Here is a 15,744-nt window from a genome sequence, read left to right as displayed (position 1 = left end):
AGTTTTCCATTCATGAACAATGAAATTCCCATCTTGAAAAGTACAAGTTACCAAAAAAAGTTGTACTTCTATTTCACTGATACAGACACAATCTAATCTACCAACATGATAAAATAGAGACATGAATAGCCAAAGGCTGCTTATTCTAATGCACAAACCTACTTAGACCTAATCTTAAAAGAACATTTTACGTAACAGTAGGCACTCAACAACTTTGCCAAAAGTTTTCTTTTATTATAAACAGATTCATAGCTTCAAAGAAATAAAGGCCGTCTTTTGTAGAAGTGCACCTTTTTCCTCTTGAGCTACATTTATGAATTGTGAAACAGCTGGAAAATTATTTTGTATTAAAGTACAATGATCTGAACATTGGCACTTATCATCCAAAAGTAAGTGTGACCAACTTCAAAACTAAAGGTCACATCACCAAACAAGTTCAAGATTTGATGTTCGGCATTTCTGGCTGTTCCAGATGCCTTCCCAGTAGATTAGGTAATGCAACACTTAGAAAAGAACTAATTCAGCTCACTAACATGCAGCGACGTTCAATCTGGCTAAAAACCGTTAAATAAATAGCTATACTTACCCCTGGATACTGGCTTGCATGAGGTGTAAGATTTTTGAATGCCCACTGAATATTCTGATGAGAAGCTAGTTGCCGTGTGAAAGCTGGGGACTGTTCACAGCACAGGCGCAAAATCCCATAATATGCAGGCAGCATCCCACGGTTAAAAAGAACAACGTCTTGGTCATCATGATCGGCCAAGATGTAATTAAAAGCAATGTTTTTTGTCACAACGGGATTCTGTACAATGAAGCGCACATTTTCTGGGCAGTCCACACACACATTATACCAGAAAATGAGCAATGCCTGCTTATTGTGGTTTGTTGCAATAGCAGGTTCAGACAACTTAGGCTGGAAGAGATTCCACAGGTCCATGAAATAGCTAGAAAACATCAACTTCTCAGTCTTTGAGACTAAACAATAGGTCATGAAGCTGAAATAAGGTACTAATTTTGTGGTGCCATGAACAGCAGCATCAACATATAGCTTGGCTCTTGAAAGCAGACCCAGGAGAATATTGTACACCTGATGAAGAACAACAGTTGTATCTGGACTAAGAGGCAAATCACGTGTAGGATTGTGCAAAGAACGCGTAGATCGGAACATCTGACGGAACGAGTTACTTGGAATGAGTGAAACCAAGAGGTAAGCTGCAGCTGTAAGAATAAATAAAATTATAATCAATTTAACAGATCACTAGATCTGATCATTTATTACTTCATGGTTCTTGATCATTTAAAACCCAATATTCTGAAATACAGGTCCTCTCCAGCTTACAAACGCCTGACTTATGTACAGACTATACATATGAATGAGCATTTGAGAGAAAGGCGGTATGAATTTGCTGGCTGCTGCGGGGCTGCAGGCATCTTCTGCCGTGTGGGAACATGGTTTGGGGCGCATTTCCAACTTGGAACTGCTCAGGTTATGAACAGTTCACGGGAATGGAACCCTGCCATTAGTGGGGAGGACCTGTACATAGTTTAGTATAAAAAGACTGCGCATGCAACCAGTATTTCATGATATCTTTTCAGCAAAGAAAAAGTGAGTTTAAAGGTACAAAGGGTAAGACAAATTTTCATTTACCTTAAGGACCTTAGCAATGTGGACTTGCAGCTATTTTATTCAAGTTTTTAGATAGAACAGGATTATAAGCCTCAAAAATGTTGAGACCAATATATTCATTGGGTAAAACAAAAAATGTGGGAATAACCAGCACTTCAGGCAGTATCAGATGAAAGATCAATGACCCGATATGTTAAAGATATTGCACCCTCTACAGATATTGGTTGACTTATTGAGTTTTCCAGCATTTTCTGCTTTATTTCAGTTCTCCAGGATTTGTTTTGCTTTGAGCTCAAAGTACATGCTTAATTAGAATTGTCACTTAATCCAGTAATACTGAATTCAATCACTCAAAAAGAAACAGTTTAAAATTGAACAAGAAGATTTGGAATAAATACTTAAGTTCATTCTGAGAGCTGGTCCTGTCTCATTTGGTAAAGACAATTGGTCCAATCTGTCCACATTTACATAATATACAAAATATACATAAAAGAAAGAAACTCCTCAACTTCTCTTGATTGTACCCCAGGATTTTAAAAAGATGACCAGGACTACCATTTTTTTCCTTCTGTAATTGCTGATATCTTTGACTGGAGGTAACTTACATGTTCTGACTCGAGGATAGTTGTGTGCCAGCAAAAAACGCTCCACCCAGTTCTCCATATTTTGAAGTACCCAGCTGTGAGCAAGCTTATTGCGAGGCGTTTGCATTGCTAACCAGTCTAAGCACTGAGAAGGGTTGTATTCAATAACCTAATCAAAAACAAGAGGTCTAACATTAATTATTTTAATAGCATACTCTCCAATTCAAAATTTCCCACAAAAATGGAAGCCAGTTTTCATTTTAATTGATACACTGTGCCCAACTGATTTCCAAATGAAATAAACTGATATATACGTAAACTAAATTAAGTCTTTGCATTCACAAAATAGAGGCATGGACTTTCTGTGGATAATGAAAACAAAACACGCATTCCACTAAGGCCAATGGTCATGACAGTAATGCTGCAACGACATACAGTGGTCAACCTCCCCATGGATAATAACAACTTCCATACAAGTTTCAACTTGGCTCCTTTAGCTTGTATGCTTCAGTCTACATGCCAGATCCCTTAGTGTTTCTAACCCTGACCCCAACTATTGATATTTCACTACCTGCCTGCACAAGAGATCAAATTCAATCCATCTCATGGCAAACAGGACTGACCGGATACCACAGGAGAGGACTCTGAAGGGACTCATTAAATTAAGGACATTAAATTTATCAATGCCAGTAATACACAGGTGACCTCGCAAGTACACAGCTCCATGGATAGTAAGTCAATGTGAACTTGGAGCATTCTTAAACATAGTTATTAATTCATAAATTTATGAATCATATTTTCCCCACTACCATAAATTCTATATTCCAAAACCACTGCTTGTGAAAGACAGTGAATTAATGCATACCTCCCAAATTCTCTGAAGAATATAAGAAGCAAATGGAGGCATTCCAGGTGGTCCACCAGCAAACTCCATCAACATGGATAACAGCTTAAAGAAAGGCTGTGCAGCCTAGAAATAATATAAAGCATGAGCATGATTCTTGGCTTAAATATGTGAGACTGGTACTAATACAAGGTATGTTTTTATTTTCTTCAACATTAGATGCTATTCAATGGAGTGACAAGAATTTTTAGCTATGCAAATGGAATGCACTTTGCAGTAACAAAGCAATAGGATGAGACAGAAAACCTGGCAAGAATTTTAAGCCTTCTACAAAGTTTAATCAATCAAAGTTTGGACAGAAAATTAAGTTCAGTATACCTTCAATTCACAGTCCCTACAGCACTTATTTATGTTGCTTAAATTCAAAAGCCAAACAGTTCTAAAAAGGCTGGAATTCTAAAAGAAGTCATAGAGGTATACAGCACAGAAACAGGCCCTTCGGTCCAACTCATCCATACCGGCCAAGTTGCCCATCTGAGCTAGTCCCATTTGCCTGCATTTGGCCCAGATCCTTCTCAACCTTTTTTATCCATGTACCTAACTAAATGCCTTTCAAATGTTGTAATTGCATCTGCCTCTACACTTCCTTTGGCAGCTCGTTCCACATACCCATGGGAGAAAGTTTTCCCTCACATCCCCTTTAAATGTTTTCGCCTCTCACAATAAAACTATGCCCTTGAGTTTTAGACTCCCCTACCCTGGGAAAAAAACTGTGAACATTCACTCTATCAAGTCCCCTCATGACTTTATGTACCTCTATAAGGTCATTGTCTTCATATTAAAGAATAAAAGCACAGGGCACCTATGTCCATAGCCTGTCCTGGCTGGATTGCATTAGTCATCTAAATATCCTTTATACCCCACCTTTTCAGAAATTAAGCAATGAGCCAAATAATTGTCAAAATGTCAATTTCTAATCCATCCTGGGGTTACGAGATGTTGGCTGGAGTGGAGGAAAAGTAAAACCACAAAAAAATCCCTGAGTTAGCACAAGTAAAATTTGACAAGTTCTTTGTCATTATCTAATAACAGCTAATAGAAATGTGCTTGCAAATGTCAGATGAAGTCAAGATTAAGCCCAAGCATAGTTATGTTGTTACATTATAAATCAATAGTCTGCTGATTGAAGCCTCATACATAATTAATGTTCATTTGGGCAAGGTACAAAAACACGAATGGCATCCTGGGGTCTTATCCCAGCAAGCACTCAACCTCAATAGAAAAAAACTGTGGGACAACATTAATGAGGAATGAAAAAAATTTTCTAACTGAAATTATAATGCTGCATTCATTTTGAAGTTCAACAGAAAATGATTTGGAATGCGAGTTGGTATTTTTCCTTGTCAAATGGAAGACAAAACGTCAATGTAATAAACATACCTCAGGAGTCAGCTTTGCTATCGATGTGAACAGCATAGAAACAATCTAAGTACACAAAGAGAAAGCCATATTTAAAAAATATTTGCCATTTCTCTCTACCTGAGCATCTATGAAAATGTTAAGTATTGCTACTGAATTATAACAACACAAAAGGTGCATACATGCTCTGCAAGTCGATTATTGTAGCGGCAGAGGCTGAAGATCAAATTACATGTCTGTCTAATGTTGATTCCATCACGGATATGCTGAAACAAAAACGGGAAACCCTGAAAAGGAAAACAAATCCATAAATATTAAACATATTAGAAACATTAACAAACTACTTTAGTATTCAAGTACTGTCAATACTACCATTTTGAAATATTACCAATCATCAAAGCACATATGATGTATGTCCCAAAACAAATGGCTTGACACTGAAATAGCAAAATTCCAAGTCAATTTCAGAATTGCAACATAAAACGTTAACTGCTCTCAGCAGTCATAGTAGTCCTTGGGAAATCCATAGTTTTCATTAATTAAAATATATCATGGAGTTTGCATTTCACCACATAGACCATCCTGTGGCACTATTTTTCATTCTTTTAGCACAATTAGTTCATAAATTACAAACCATCCTAATCTGATAAATCTAGTAAAATAGCATTATAAATTGCCAGAGTACAGTAAAATGTGAAGATGGAGATCTTTGTCCTTGCTTGTTCTGTAATTAAGAATCCATTAGGTCAGAAGCTACTTTTCTGTCATTTACCTTTCTCCTTAATAATAATGTAAACCATTTACGTACATACATGAGAAACCTTAAGAAACTAGGTCACTTACTTTAAAAACAAAAAGTAATGTTTGAGATCACTATATGAAATGAATTTGAAAGTCTTGGTGTTGAGACCATCATTTCTGATTCAACAATTAAAATTATTACTGACTAAGAATTAGAAATGCAATTTAGATTCACTCTTTAATTGTAGTATCAAAAACAAGGCGAATTGCACTGGCCACAAAATAAAGTCAAGCATTTCTAAAAGAGAAAAGAAATATATATCACCAGTTCTATGTCTACTGACGATACCTTGCCTCCTGTCAAGGCAGCCATGTCATTCTGTGACAAAGTCAGATGCCTATTAAAATAAAATTGAAAAGGGCAACCATTACTATTGAGTCCTGAAAATCAAGACTAGGATTCAATGCAACATATAAATAAAAAGATATAGCATTTTAGAAATAAAGTTCAACTTGTTTTAATTGGCATTGTCAAATTTAAACAATTCCATAAGCAAACAAAATAACAATTCATAGTTCATAGAAAAATGGGCTATATATTTCTATATCAATTTTCAGATTTCTTCTGGAATCAAAAGTTAACAAAAGATAGTTTGGATGTTTCATTTTAAATGGTTAAAGGAAGAAAAAAATCCTATTTCTGCAAAATATTAGAAACACTTGAAAACAAGCAGGCAATTGAGATGAACGCCATTCCATATATGCATCTTACCTTTCAGAACGAGACTGTTCTACTAAAAGTGCAATCAAGGCAATCATCTTCTCCAGTGCTGCGGGCCTGTACTTCTCTTCTGTTAAAGATAAAATGTCTTCCTCCTCCTCTTCCTCCTCACCTTCTTCTTCAGACAGTACCTCAACTTGTGGTTGGGGGAACTGCTAAAGGTTTTAAAATATAAAATGATACCAAAGTTCAGATAGTAAAATCTATTGTTTTATTATTTGTAGTTTAATTGTACAAATATAACTTACTGTATCACTTTCTTAACAAAAGAACCATACTCAACAATAATGCAGATTAAATTGAGGACCTAGGTTTTTTTATGTACGTTTTCTACAAAAGATACAAACTTGAGAAATGACAAAAATATGAGTCCTGTAGAAGTAAAAGGATATTAAACAATGTCAAAATTATTAACTTTAAAATAAAACAGAACACCATTGCAAAAGAACACATTATGTGCTTCAAACATATTGCCATGTCTGAAAAGTTCTTACATTTTCTGGTCCCTTTGTTCCCATGTAAAAATGTACCATTGTTGATATCGCTTGCAAGGACAAAAGAAACTGACTCTGAAACAATTAAATAACAATTGTTAGGAGGATCATATGAAAAAATGAGGTAAATTTGAAATTGCCCTTCCTTTAAATGCTATTTTAGACCTGAGAGCATCCATTTAATTTACCTCTTCTTCTCCCATTTTGGCAAACTCAAACAAGAAGGCAAAATACTCTGTGAGATGTTTGCTGTGAGGTTTGACTCCATGCTCCATTATAGACAACAGTGTCTTCACGAATCTAGTTACACATGAACGACTTCCTATATCTTCTACTGGACCATCCATATCATCAGAACTACAAAAGGGGAAATAGAGATGCATTAACTATATTGTCTAAATCATAGAATATTCAAAAGCAAAGTGTTAAATAAAAACTGTAAGGTTTAATTTTGAAAGCTGATAATTTAAATATTTCACATTTCACTTGATAATTAATGTTCATTATTGATCAATAACTTAGTGATTTAGTCTTAATCTACAAACTGTCTATAAATTTCCAACAAAGACCAGAACCTGGACAGACACAGGAATACAATCATTGCAAAGGTATGTTCCACTAAACCTATGCTCCAATTTTTTTTAGTGTCGTACTTCCTGAATACTTCCAAGCATAGTAACTACATTTCATTCTTGTGTTAAGCACTGTAAGATAATACAAAGTTAGAGACAAACCTTTCAGTAAAAAGGATAAAATATTGGAGTTTTAACAATGGATAAGGAACACATTTCTAAACCACTGTGTAAAAAGCCAAACAAAGGAAGATTCAGTATTAGATCTAGTAATGGAGAGTTAACCAGAGTGGAAAGAGGAAATAAATATACAGTAACATCTGGGGAAAAATGACCACTGTAATGAGCATAATAATGACTATAACTGTAGATGCTGGAATCTGAAAATAAAAGCAGGAAATGGTGGAAAGACTCGGCAGGAGAAGTTTAAAATTGGCAATATTAGCAACAGGTAATGTAGAACAACGATGGGCAATGCTTAAAAAGGACTTCAACAGAGGGCAGGAAAATCTCAAAGACTAAAAACTCATCATCTTGATATTTTAAAGACATCAAACAAAAAAGGATATGACTATTTGGGGACAGATAGGACAAGCCAAAGGTAATGAAAAGGTTATGGCAGAAATAACTCAGTTTCTTTTTCCTGTATTTACAAAAGATAGAGTGTAGGCGGTCTTGACTTTGGAAGAGGAGTACTGAGATAAACGAATTTAAAATAGAAAATAAAGATATATCAAATAAACTAATCAAACTCAAAAATGTCACGTGCTGGATACCACCTGAGGCTATCCTCTCCATCTCAGAGATGAACTAGACATCAACATCCACAAGCCCACTAACTCCCATAGCTATCTTGATTATACTTCGTCCCACCCTGCCCCGTGCAAGATTCTATTCTATTCCATCAGTTCTTTCACCTCTGTTGCATTTGCTCTGATGAGACATTCTACACAGGTGCCTCTGAAATGTCTTTCTTCTTGCTGAACCAGGGCTTCTCCTCTACCATAGTGGACAAACCCCCTGACCGTGTTTCACCTTTTTCCCTCAGCTCCGCTCTCATCCCTTCTCCACCTGAAGGCTGTTAAAGAGGCTGTGTCCTTCATGTTAAATAGGACCTTTATTTTAACGAATAGAAGCTTGTTCCCCATGACTCAGCAAGCAAAACACATGAAAGACGCTTGGAAGAGCTGGGTCAATGAGTTAAGTACTTTTACAGTATGATTTGTTGGTCATGAGGAGCAGGAGAGTTTGCATCAGGCACCAGTCAATATTGGGGTATCGGTGGTGGAGAGAGTCAGCAACCATCTTTTTGTAGCTACCATCAGGCAGGAGGTACAGAAACCTGAAGCCCACACCACCAGATTCAAGAACAGCTACCTCCCTTCAGTCATTTGGTTCTTGAACAAACTGGCAAAACCCTAATCACTACAGTTTAGCAAGACTATGACCACTTTGAACACTTTGCACTAAACTGGACTTTGTTTTTTTTGTTCTAATTGTGTGCTTGTAAAAATTTTATTTATATTTTTCTTGTGAATGCTGCTTATTTGATGCTATGTGCCTGTGATGCCGCTGCAAGTAAGTTTTTCATTGTACCTGTGCATACATGTACTTGTGCATATGACAGTAAACTCGACAGTGACAAAACCCTGCAGACACTGACATAATGTGCCAATTGGCCTTCTGGGGTTTTTTATCATCTAGTGGCTTTTAGTACTGCAAACTCCAAAACGTCTCATATATAGATCTTTATTAAAAGACCTGTTGGAAGTCAACGTACACATTTTTCTTTTTTAAAGAGCTTTCCTCACAATCCACCTGTATTTTCACTTCCTCAAAGTTGTCACAGAGGCAGGTAAGTCATTTTCCTCCAAAATTCTGATTGCCATTCCAGGATTATTGTGCAGATAATCAAGTTTATTCTTGCTAATTGACTGAAAGTAGTGAAACTTGCATATGTATAAATAAATCAACTTCTCTATGACCTCCAGTTCAGTTGATTCACTGAAAATATCAGGGAATTATAAATGGACAGAATCAAACATAACTTTAAATTCAAATCTTTTCTACTTGTATGCATTTGTATGTTCAAACAAACATTTAGGAAAAGATTAGGAAACTTGGGCATGGATTTTCTGGCAGGGACTACACATGTTGGCTTTGGTCTTGTTCATCTGTAAATCTCTAATAGATTCTGGCAATTGTGCTGTTCAACCGTTGTTCTGACATCAATTTGTAATCCGCGAGAGGTTATACTTACACAGAATTTTACATTAGATGCACGAGAAATTCTGTTAATATGCAAAAAATGTGTATTTATACAGCGAGAAATGGGATCATAAAAATCACCTTTCCATCACTGTTCAACTATTTTGATATTTCACACGTGGGGGCCTATTATTACTGGTCCCTTCTTTTGAAGCCCCTGAGAAGGAGATCCTGAGGGGGAGAATGGTCTGCAGTAAGAAATGCTACTTATGAGATACTGCACCACTGGACCCAGAGTTTTAGACTAATGGTGTGTCAAATGCCAGGCCTCTAGCCCCTATAGTGGGAGTGAATGCCGAAAATGTGCAGAGGGTGAGGAAGCAAACAATTACTAACCTTTCTGGCAGTGGTCACATTGTTTAGCGTTGTCATTTGTCTTTTTGATGTGACATTTCATGGGCCTCTGACATTACTGGCTACTCCTCAAGGCCCATTAAAAATACTTCATGGGAGAAAGTCTCTGAACTAAGGCAAGCTGCTCATGAGGTGCTGCCTCATTACACTGAAGATCAGTGAACTAGGCACTAGGCACCCGGCCCCAGGAAGCCAGTAGGACATTACCTTGTTATGTTTTCATTACCTTTGACTTCAAGCTAGGCACTGGTCTCTCAAAAAATTTTGAGACAGAGAAAATAGCCAATAGACCAAACCATGACCACAACATTGGATAAATATATGACTTGATAAAGCATTTAAAAATGCAGCCTTTACTAAATATATTCATAGATATAGAAGTGATTATCATTACCCATCTTCCATTCCTGGCTGTAAATAGAGATGAGCATGTACTGGTCGGAGCCGCTGAATCACATGAATGCATAAACGCTGGAACATCTGCAGAGCCCAAAGTAGGGTGTAAAGGAAAAGTTTTAATAATCACATTTTTAATTTTAATAAAACAATTTTATTTCTGACGTTATTAACTTCAAGCATGCTCTACAGAAACTAATATATAAATTAGTGCAATATTAGGAAAATGACGCAATGATCAATTAGAGGTATTACAACTGTATTAAAACACTTCATACCTGTCTCACAATCTGATTTGGGCACTTAATAAGGATTTGCATTGGCCACCAGTCATCATCAGCCATTCGGTCCAAAAACCACTACATAGACAGAATACTGAGTTATCATTTTGAAACTATACAAAAATAATGATCTACAACTTTTGAAGAGAAGTTTAATTTCACCATTTCTCACAAGCACATCGACAATGAAACTAACATAAGCATGCTACCATACGACTACATTGAAGATGCACTTGCAGACACACAGTATTGGTGGGTTACTGAATTCAAATATTCAAAACAAACTATACTTAGCATTTGTTAGGAAAGGTGCTGCTTGAATAACTCATTCTGTCACCACCAGCAGCTTACACTTAAGCAGATTTTGAAGGCGACACAATAGTACAACAAAAATGGACTGCAATATGGTTAAAATGATATCCAAATAGGGTATGATGCACAATGACAACAATAGGAAGGTGGGAGCAGAAGGAAGTATGAGAATGAAAATTATTAAAGAGAAAATGTTGGAATTTTATACATTAAACTGTGTGAATTGTTCAGATTAATATTTTGCTACTTGCTCTTGCGTGGAGGTACGCACTGAACTCCACCTTGACCCCTCACCTCCTGTCCACAAAGGCCTATGTATGGATGTTTAGAAATCTTCCTACTAATTTACATTATATCATTTCAATTTCATAATCTGAGTTTTATCATATAAACAATTGCTCACTTAATACCTGCAATAAAATTATTCAATGAATTGGCAATTTTATGGAACTTGCTGGACAATAAATACATTTAAAATTATGATTGATTGTTGTATGCATCTGGAAAACAAGTTAATGTGACTTAATCAAGAAGCACTATCAGCTTAACTGTGGCAACTTAAGCAATGTGTTTTTTTGCACTAGAAATCCATACCACTTATGTAATATTACATGCAGATACATTGGAAATGAAAAAGCATTTAATTTATTTAGTATTGCTTGGCATGTATACTGCAGGAGTTGCCTTGGTACAATCTGGATATAATCAACATGAAATAAGAAAGATTCTTCTCAACATAAAAGCAAAGAGATTTTCCTAAAAAAAAACGTAGATCTAAAGCTATAAAGCGTTTTAAATAAAGCAAAAAGAAACTGGATATGTAGGGACAACTAAACTGAGGAAATGGAAGGTCGGGTTATGTTCCATAAAAAGGTCAACTTGATGTGCGTCAATGTTTCAAAGACACAGAATTCTGCCTCCTCTCAGCAGACCATGTCTGTTGTTTAAAGTTTATTTCAGAGGTTTCTGGAATATATCAAACAAAGAAAAGGTAATGGACCTCCAACAACATTGGATCCCTCAATTTAATTCAGTCATGAAACCTACATTCTTTAAAACATTAAGCCATTCAAAACCAATTGGAAGAAAGTTGCTCAGAAATCTGATTAGTTTCTCACCTCACAAGCTGCCTGGCTGTTGTTAAATTGTTTTGTCAAAAGTTCGATCCATTGCAACATAGTGGGCTATTAAATTTAAAAAAATGTAAAACTTGAATACACATACATTTATAAACCAAAATTTACAAGTTTGCTGCTAAATAACAAAAGGGCTGCTCAGTCGATCTATACATTTTCTAAACAATTTCCTCATTACTTCAAAAAAAAGTGCTGTGGTCAGTCAATGCCTGAACAGCTATTTCAAGGGTGGGGAGTTTAATATTGGATTTTGGGAAGTAACAGAAGTTCCACACCACCATGTTCAAGAGCAGTTGCTTCCCTTCAACCACTTGGTTCTTGAACCAACTGGCACAACCCTATTCACTATAGTATAGGAACACCATGACCACTTCGAACACTTTGCACTGAAATGGACTTTGTTTTTATTTTGGTCTAATTGTTTCTTTCTTGCAAGCATTGTGTACAATTTATGTTTAATTTATGTTTTTTCTTGTGAATGCTGCTTATCTGATGCTATGTGCCTGTGATGCTGCTGCAAATAAGTTTTTCATTGCACCTGTGCATACACGTAATTGTGCATACACGTAATTGTGCATATGACAATAAACTCAACTTTGACAACACAGAAAATTGCACTCTCTTTTCATGATAAAGCATTCACCAATAATGAGTACATCTGTAGGTGACACCTTTCCACTTTGGACATAAACTTCAACCTCAATGTTACTACTCTACTGTTGGATGTGATTCTCAATGCAATGTGATCCCATGAGTAGAGGGAACCAAATATGTATCTGGACTCTAAAGTTTCAGCAACAATCCCCAACCACATCCAGAACAAACATATCCATCAATGTCCATGAAAGATGGTTGCTTTTCCCCATCCCACGTGTTCACTAATACCGGTCTCCTACCTAATGTTGATGTACTAGAAACATAAAAGAAGTTGATTTTGGCTCTCAACAAGCTATTGGAGAGCTGCAGCTTTTTGTTGTAGTGTCATTTCATTAAATTTTACAAATTGTTCCATAAGTACTGTATTAAAACTGAATTTAATTTCATTAAATACCTGCATTGAATACAATGATAATATAATTAATACTGTACATTTACCTTTTCTTTGGAGTGGATAAAAGTTTCCAGGACAAAAGATGTACTTAACTACAATCAAAAAAAAAATTTCAATATAAGATATATGTATTGACAAAATGTTTTTGTTTAAAATAGACAGAATGTCTTCAAGTTTTATCTGTGAAAACCCACAACATAACAAGGACTCACCTTTGCAGTCATAAGCGATACTGCCTTTGGGTCAGGTAACGTGCTTGGGATGCTACTGCACAACTGCCACATAAATCTGAAATTGCAGATGTTTTTGAAAGCAAATTGCATTATCCTGCCAATATGATTTTCCAAAGGTCTAGATGTGACATAATGTTGCAGAACACTCACCCAAAGTAAGTATGTTCAAAGATATTCTTGTCCTGCAGAAACTGCATGTTGTCATGCCAGATCCACTATATTTAAAAAAAATATGATTTCCAAGAATAATCTTGAAGATGAACACTTGAATTTTTATACTGCATTAAAATTGAGATTTTTCAAGATTTTCTTTGCACTTTTCTTAATTGTGGAATATCTATTGTGTTGCGTGTATTCAATGTCATGTTATAATACTAATATGTAATTGAAAAGCAATTTCTGTTCCAATCTTCCCCTCTTTGATCCCAATCAAGTCATTCTCAGTGGAGGCCTCAGCTTCATCTCCTAGTATTGCCAGCTCAATGGATTCTGAGCCCAACATGATGTTGAGCTGTTCTTCAGTTTACCTTCTTTGGTCACGCTAGACTGTGGAACTTCTCTCCTCTGTTCAGCTTGCCTTATCCACATAGGCCCCTCCCTGGCCTCTTACCTTTTCTAGATCTATTCATCATGTATTGCCGATGTGACATTTCCACCGATCTTGCTCACCTTAACCTACAGCCCTCTGAACTTGCAGTGCTCCACTCACTAATAACCAAGCACAATATTGTCAAACCTGCTAACGAGGACAGTCCAGCTACCGCATGGCCAAATGACCTTTACATCAGGCTGAATGAGAATTATCCAACACCTCTTCATACCTCTATATCAAGACAATAACACCACTGAATTCCTGGCCATTGCTTCTCAGTCATTGACCATAGCTCCTTGAGAGATCTTCCCTCCACAGCCTCTGTACTACTGAGGATCCACAAGTATGATTGTCCAACTTGACTCAATTTTTTCCCCCTTATCCAGTCCCTTCTCCCTTACAACCATGACATTTCTGATACCCTCCACCACTCTACAGTTTTCAGCTTCCTGGTTCCAAGGAAAAAGGAAGACCAATTGTAAATCCAATCCTTCTACACCTCTATCTCACACCAGGATAGCCCTTTGAATCTTCTCTGAATGAGACCCAAGCAGTCTTCATTTCTCCACTGCACCCCCCCCCCCCCCGCCAATACTTCTTTGTCTGGCCGAACTCATTCTCACATTGAACAACTTCTATTTTAACTATATTCCCTTCTTCTAAATGGTATAGTTATAGGAATCTGCAAAGGTCCAAGGTGTCTTCCTCTTTGAGGATTACGATGAAACAGCCCTTGTTTCAGTCCTACTTGGAGCTTCCTCCTTTATCTCTTTTTCCTGGACATTTGTTATATTGGTTCTGCTTCATGCTCTCATAAGGAAAGATTCATCACCTTTGCTAAGCATTTCCAACCTATTCTCATACTAACATGGCCCTCTAACCCTTCACTTTCCTGATTTCTTTATTTCCATCTCAGGGGATAGGTTAGCGATCAATGCTCTTTACAAGCCCACAGACTTCACAGCTATCTTGACTGTAACGCCTCACACTCTACAATCTGTAGGGATTACATTCCATTCTCCCAGTTTGATTGGCTCTGTCATATCTGTTCTGACGACAACACTTTCCATACCAGTGCTCCCAAGAGGTCTTCCTTTTTCTTTAACTACGGCTACTCCTCTATCATGGTTGACAGGGCTCTCAATCATGTCAGTTCCATTAGAAAGTCAGTCTTTTATCCAGGGTGGAAATGTCAAATACTAGAGAGCGCAGGTTTAAGGTGAGAGGGGGAAAGTTTAAATGAGATGTGCATGGCAATTTTTTTTTATATACAAAGAGTGTTATGTGCCTGCAACATGCCACCAGAGATGACAGAAATAGACACAATAGCAATGTTTAAGAGGCACACGAACAGGCAGGAAGTAGAGGGATATGGACCATGGGCAGGCAGATGGGAGTACTTTAATTTGTCACCATAGTCAGCAGTGACATGGTAGGCCAAAGGGCCTGTTCCTGTGCTGTAATTTTGAATGTTTCTGTGTTTCATCCCACTTTCCTCTAACCAAACTAAGAATGATGCACTATGGTCATTTATCAGATGCTTGTATCAATATTCAAAACATTTCCATTATTTTCCTTGAATATCATTAATTTTTTCTAATATGCTGATGTCAATAGGTCAGTAAAAAATATCACATTACCTCCAAAAGTTCTGGTGAAACATCAAAGCTGTACTCCTTCCCATTTTCTTCTTCTGTCTCCACACGTTTATAGAACAGCATGTATGCACTGTGTGTCTAAGACCAAGATATTGTTTCAGCAGCTAAAACCCTCAGATATTTCATTTCTAACTGAAGGATTAAACAATGATATATTGAGCACAGTACACAGAGCGCACACTTCAGGGAAAATGCTGAAATTAACTACTTATTCTGCCAGGAGATGGAAGTAAGATGAATACTTATGATTTTGAAGGTGTCAAACATTCCTGTGATTGCACACAAACTTCTCATAAAAACACTCAAAATATTCCAAAAATATTTTTCTTCAATTTCTTCATGTACCATATTGTTCCTCACTAACCACAATTCCTATGGAGCAAAATAGGATTTGCCTT

General features: G+C 36.6%; 1 protein-coding gene across 7 annotated transcripts in view; it reads right to left on the bottom strand.

The window, feature by feature from the left end:
• Nucleotides 1-15,744, bottom strand: part of usp34 (ubiquitin specific peptidase 34) — a 186,246-nt gene that overhangs the window by 28,628 nt on the left and 141,874 nt on the right. For 3 of the 7 annotated variants that reach the window (XM_052011351.1, XM_052011352.1, XM_052011357.1), the window contains 16 exons: nt 15,329-15,424; nt 13,247-13,311; nt 13,076-13,151; nt 12,908-12,955; nt 11,795-11,860; nt 10,362-10,442; nt 10,082-10,167; nt 6,682-6,850; nt 6,494-6,568; nt 5,991-6,154; nt 5,544-5,616; nt 4,660-4,764; nt 4,499-4,543; nt 3,080-3,184; nt 2,236-2,383; nt 587-1,221 (listed from right to left, as the gene is read on the bottom strand). In XM_052011351.1, coding sequence (XP_051867311.1) covers nt 587-1,221; nt 2,236-2,383; nt 3,080-3,184; nt 4,499-4,543; nt 4,660-4,764; nt 5,544-5,616; nt 5,991-6,154; nt 6,494-6,568; nt 6,682-6,850; nt 10,082-10,167; nt 10,362-10,442; nt 11,795-11,860; nt 12,908-12,955; nt 13,076-13,151; nt 13,247-13,311; nt 15,329-15,424 — 2,037 coding nt within the window. The remainder of the gene's footprint in view (nt 1-586; nt 1,222-2,235; nt 2,384-3,079; nt 3,185-4,498; nt 4,544-4,659; nt 4,765-5,543; nt 5,617-5,990; nt 6,155-6,493; nt 6,569-6,681; nt 6,851-10,081; nt 10,168-10,361; nt 10,443-11,794; nt 11,861-12,907; nt 12,956-13,075; nt 13,152-13,246; nt 13,312-15,328; nt 15,425-15,744) is intronic. The other 4 variants (XM_052011355.1, XM_052011356.1, XM_052011354.1 and 1 more) reach the window with 3 other exon arrangements.

The sequence above is a fragment of the Pristis pectinata genome, chromosome 3 (genome assembly GCF_009764475.1).
Source record: "Pristis pectinata isolate sPriPec2 chromosome 3, sPriPec2.1.pri, whole genome shotgun sequence".
NCBI classification, from domain to species: Eukaryota; Metazoa; Chordata; class Chondrichthyes; order Rhinopristiformes; family Pristidae; genus Pristis; species Pristis pectinata.
This window is presented reverse-complemented; position numbering and strand designations above follow the sequence as displayed.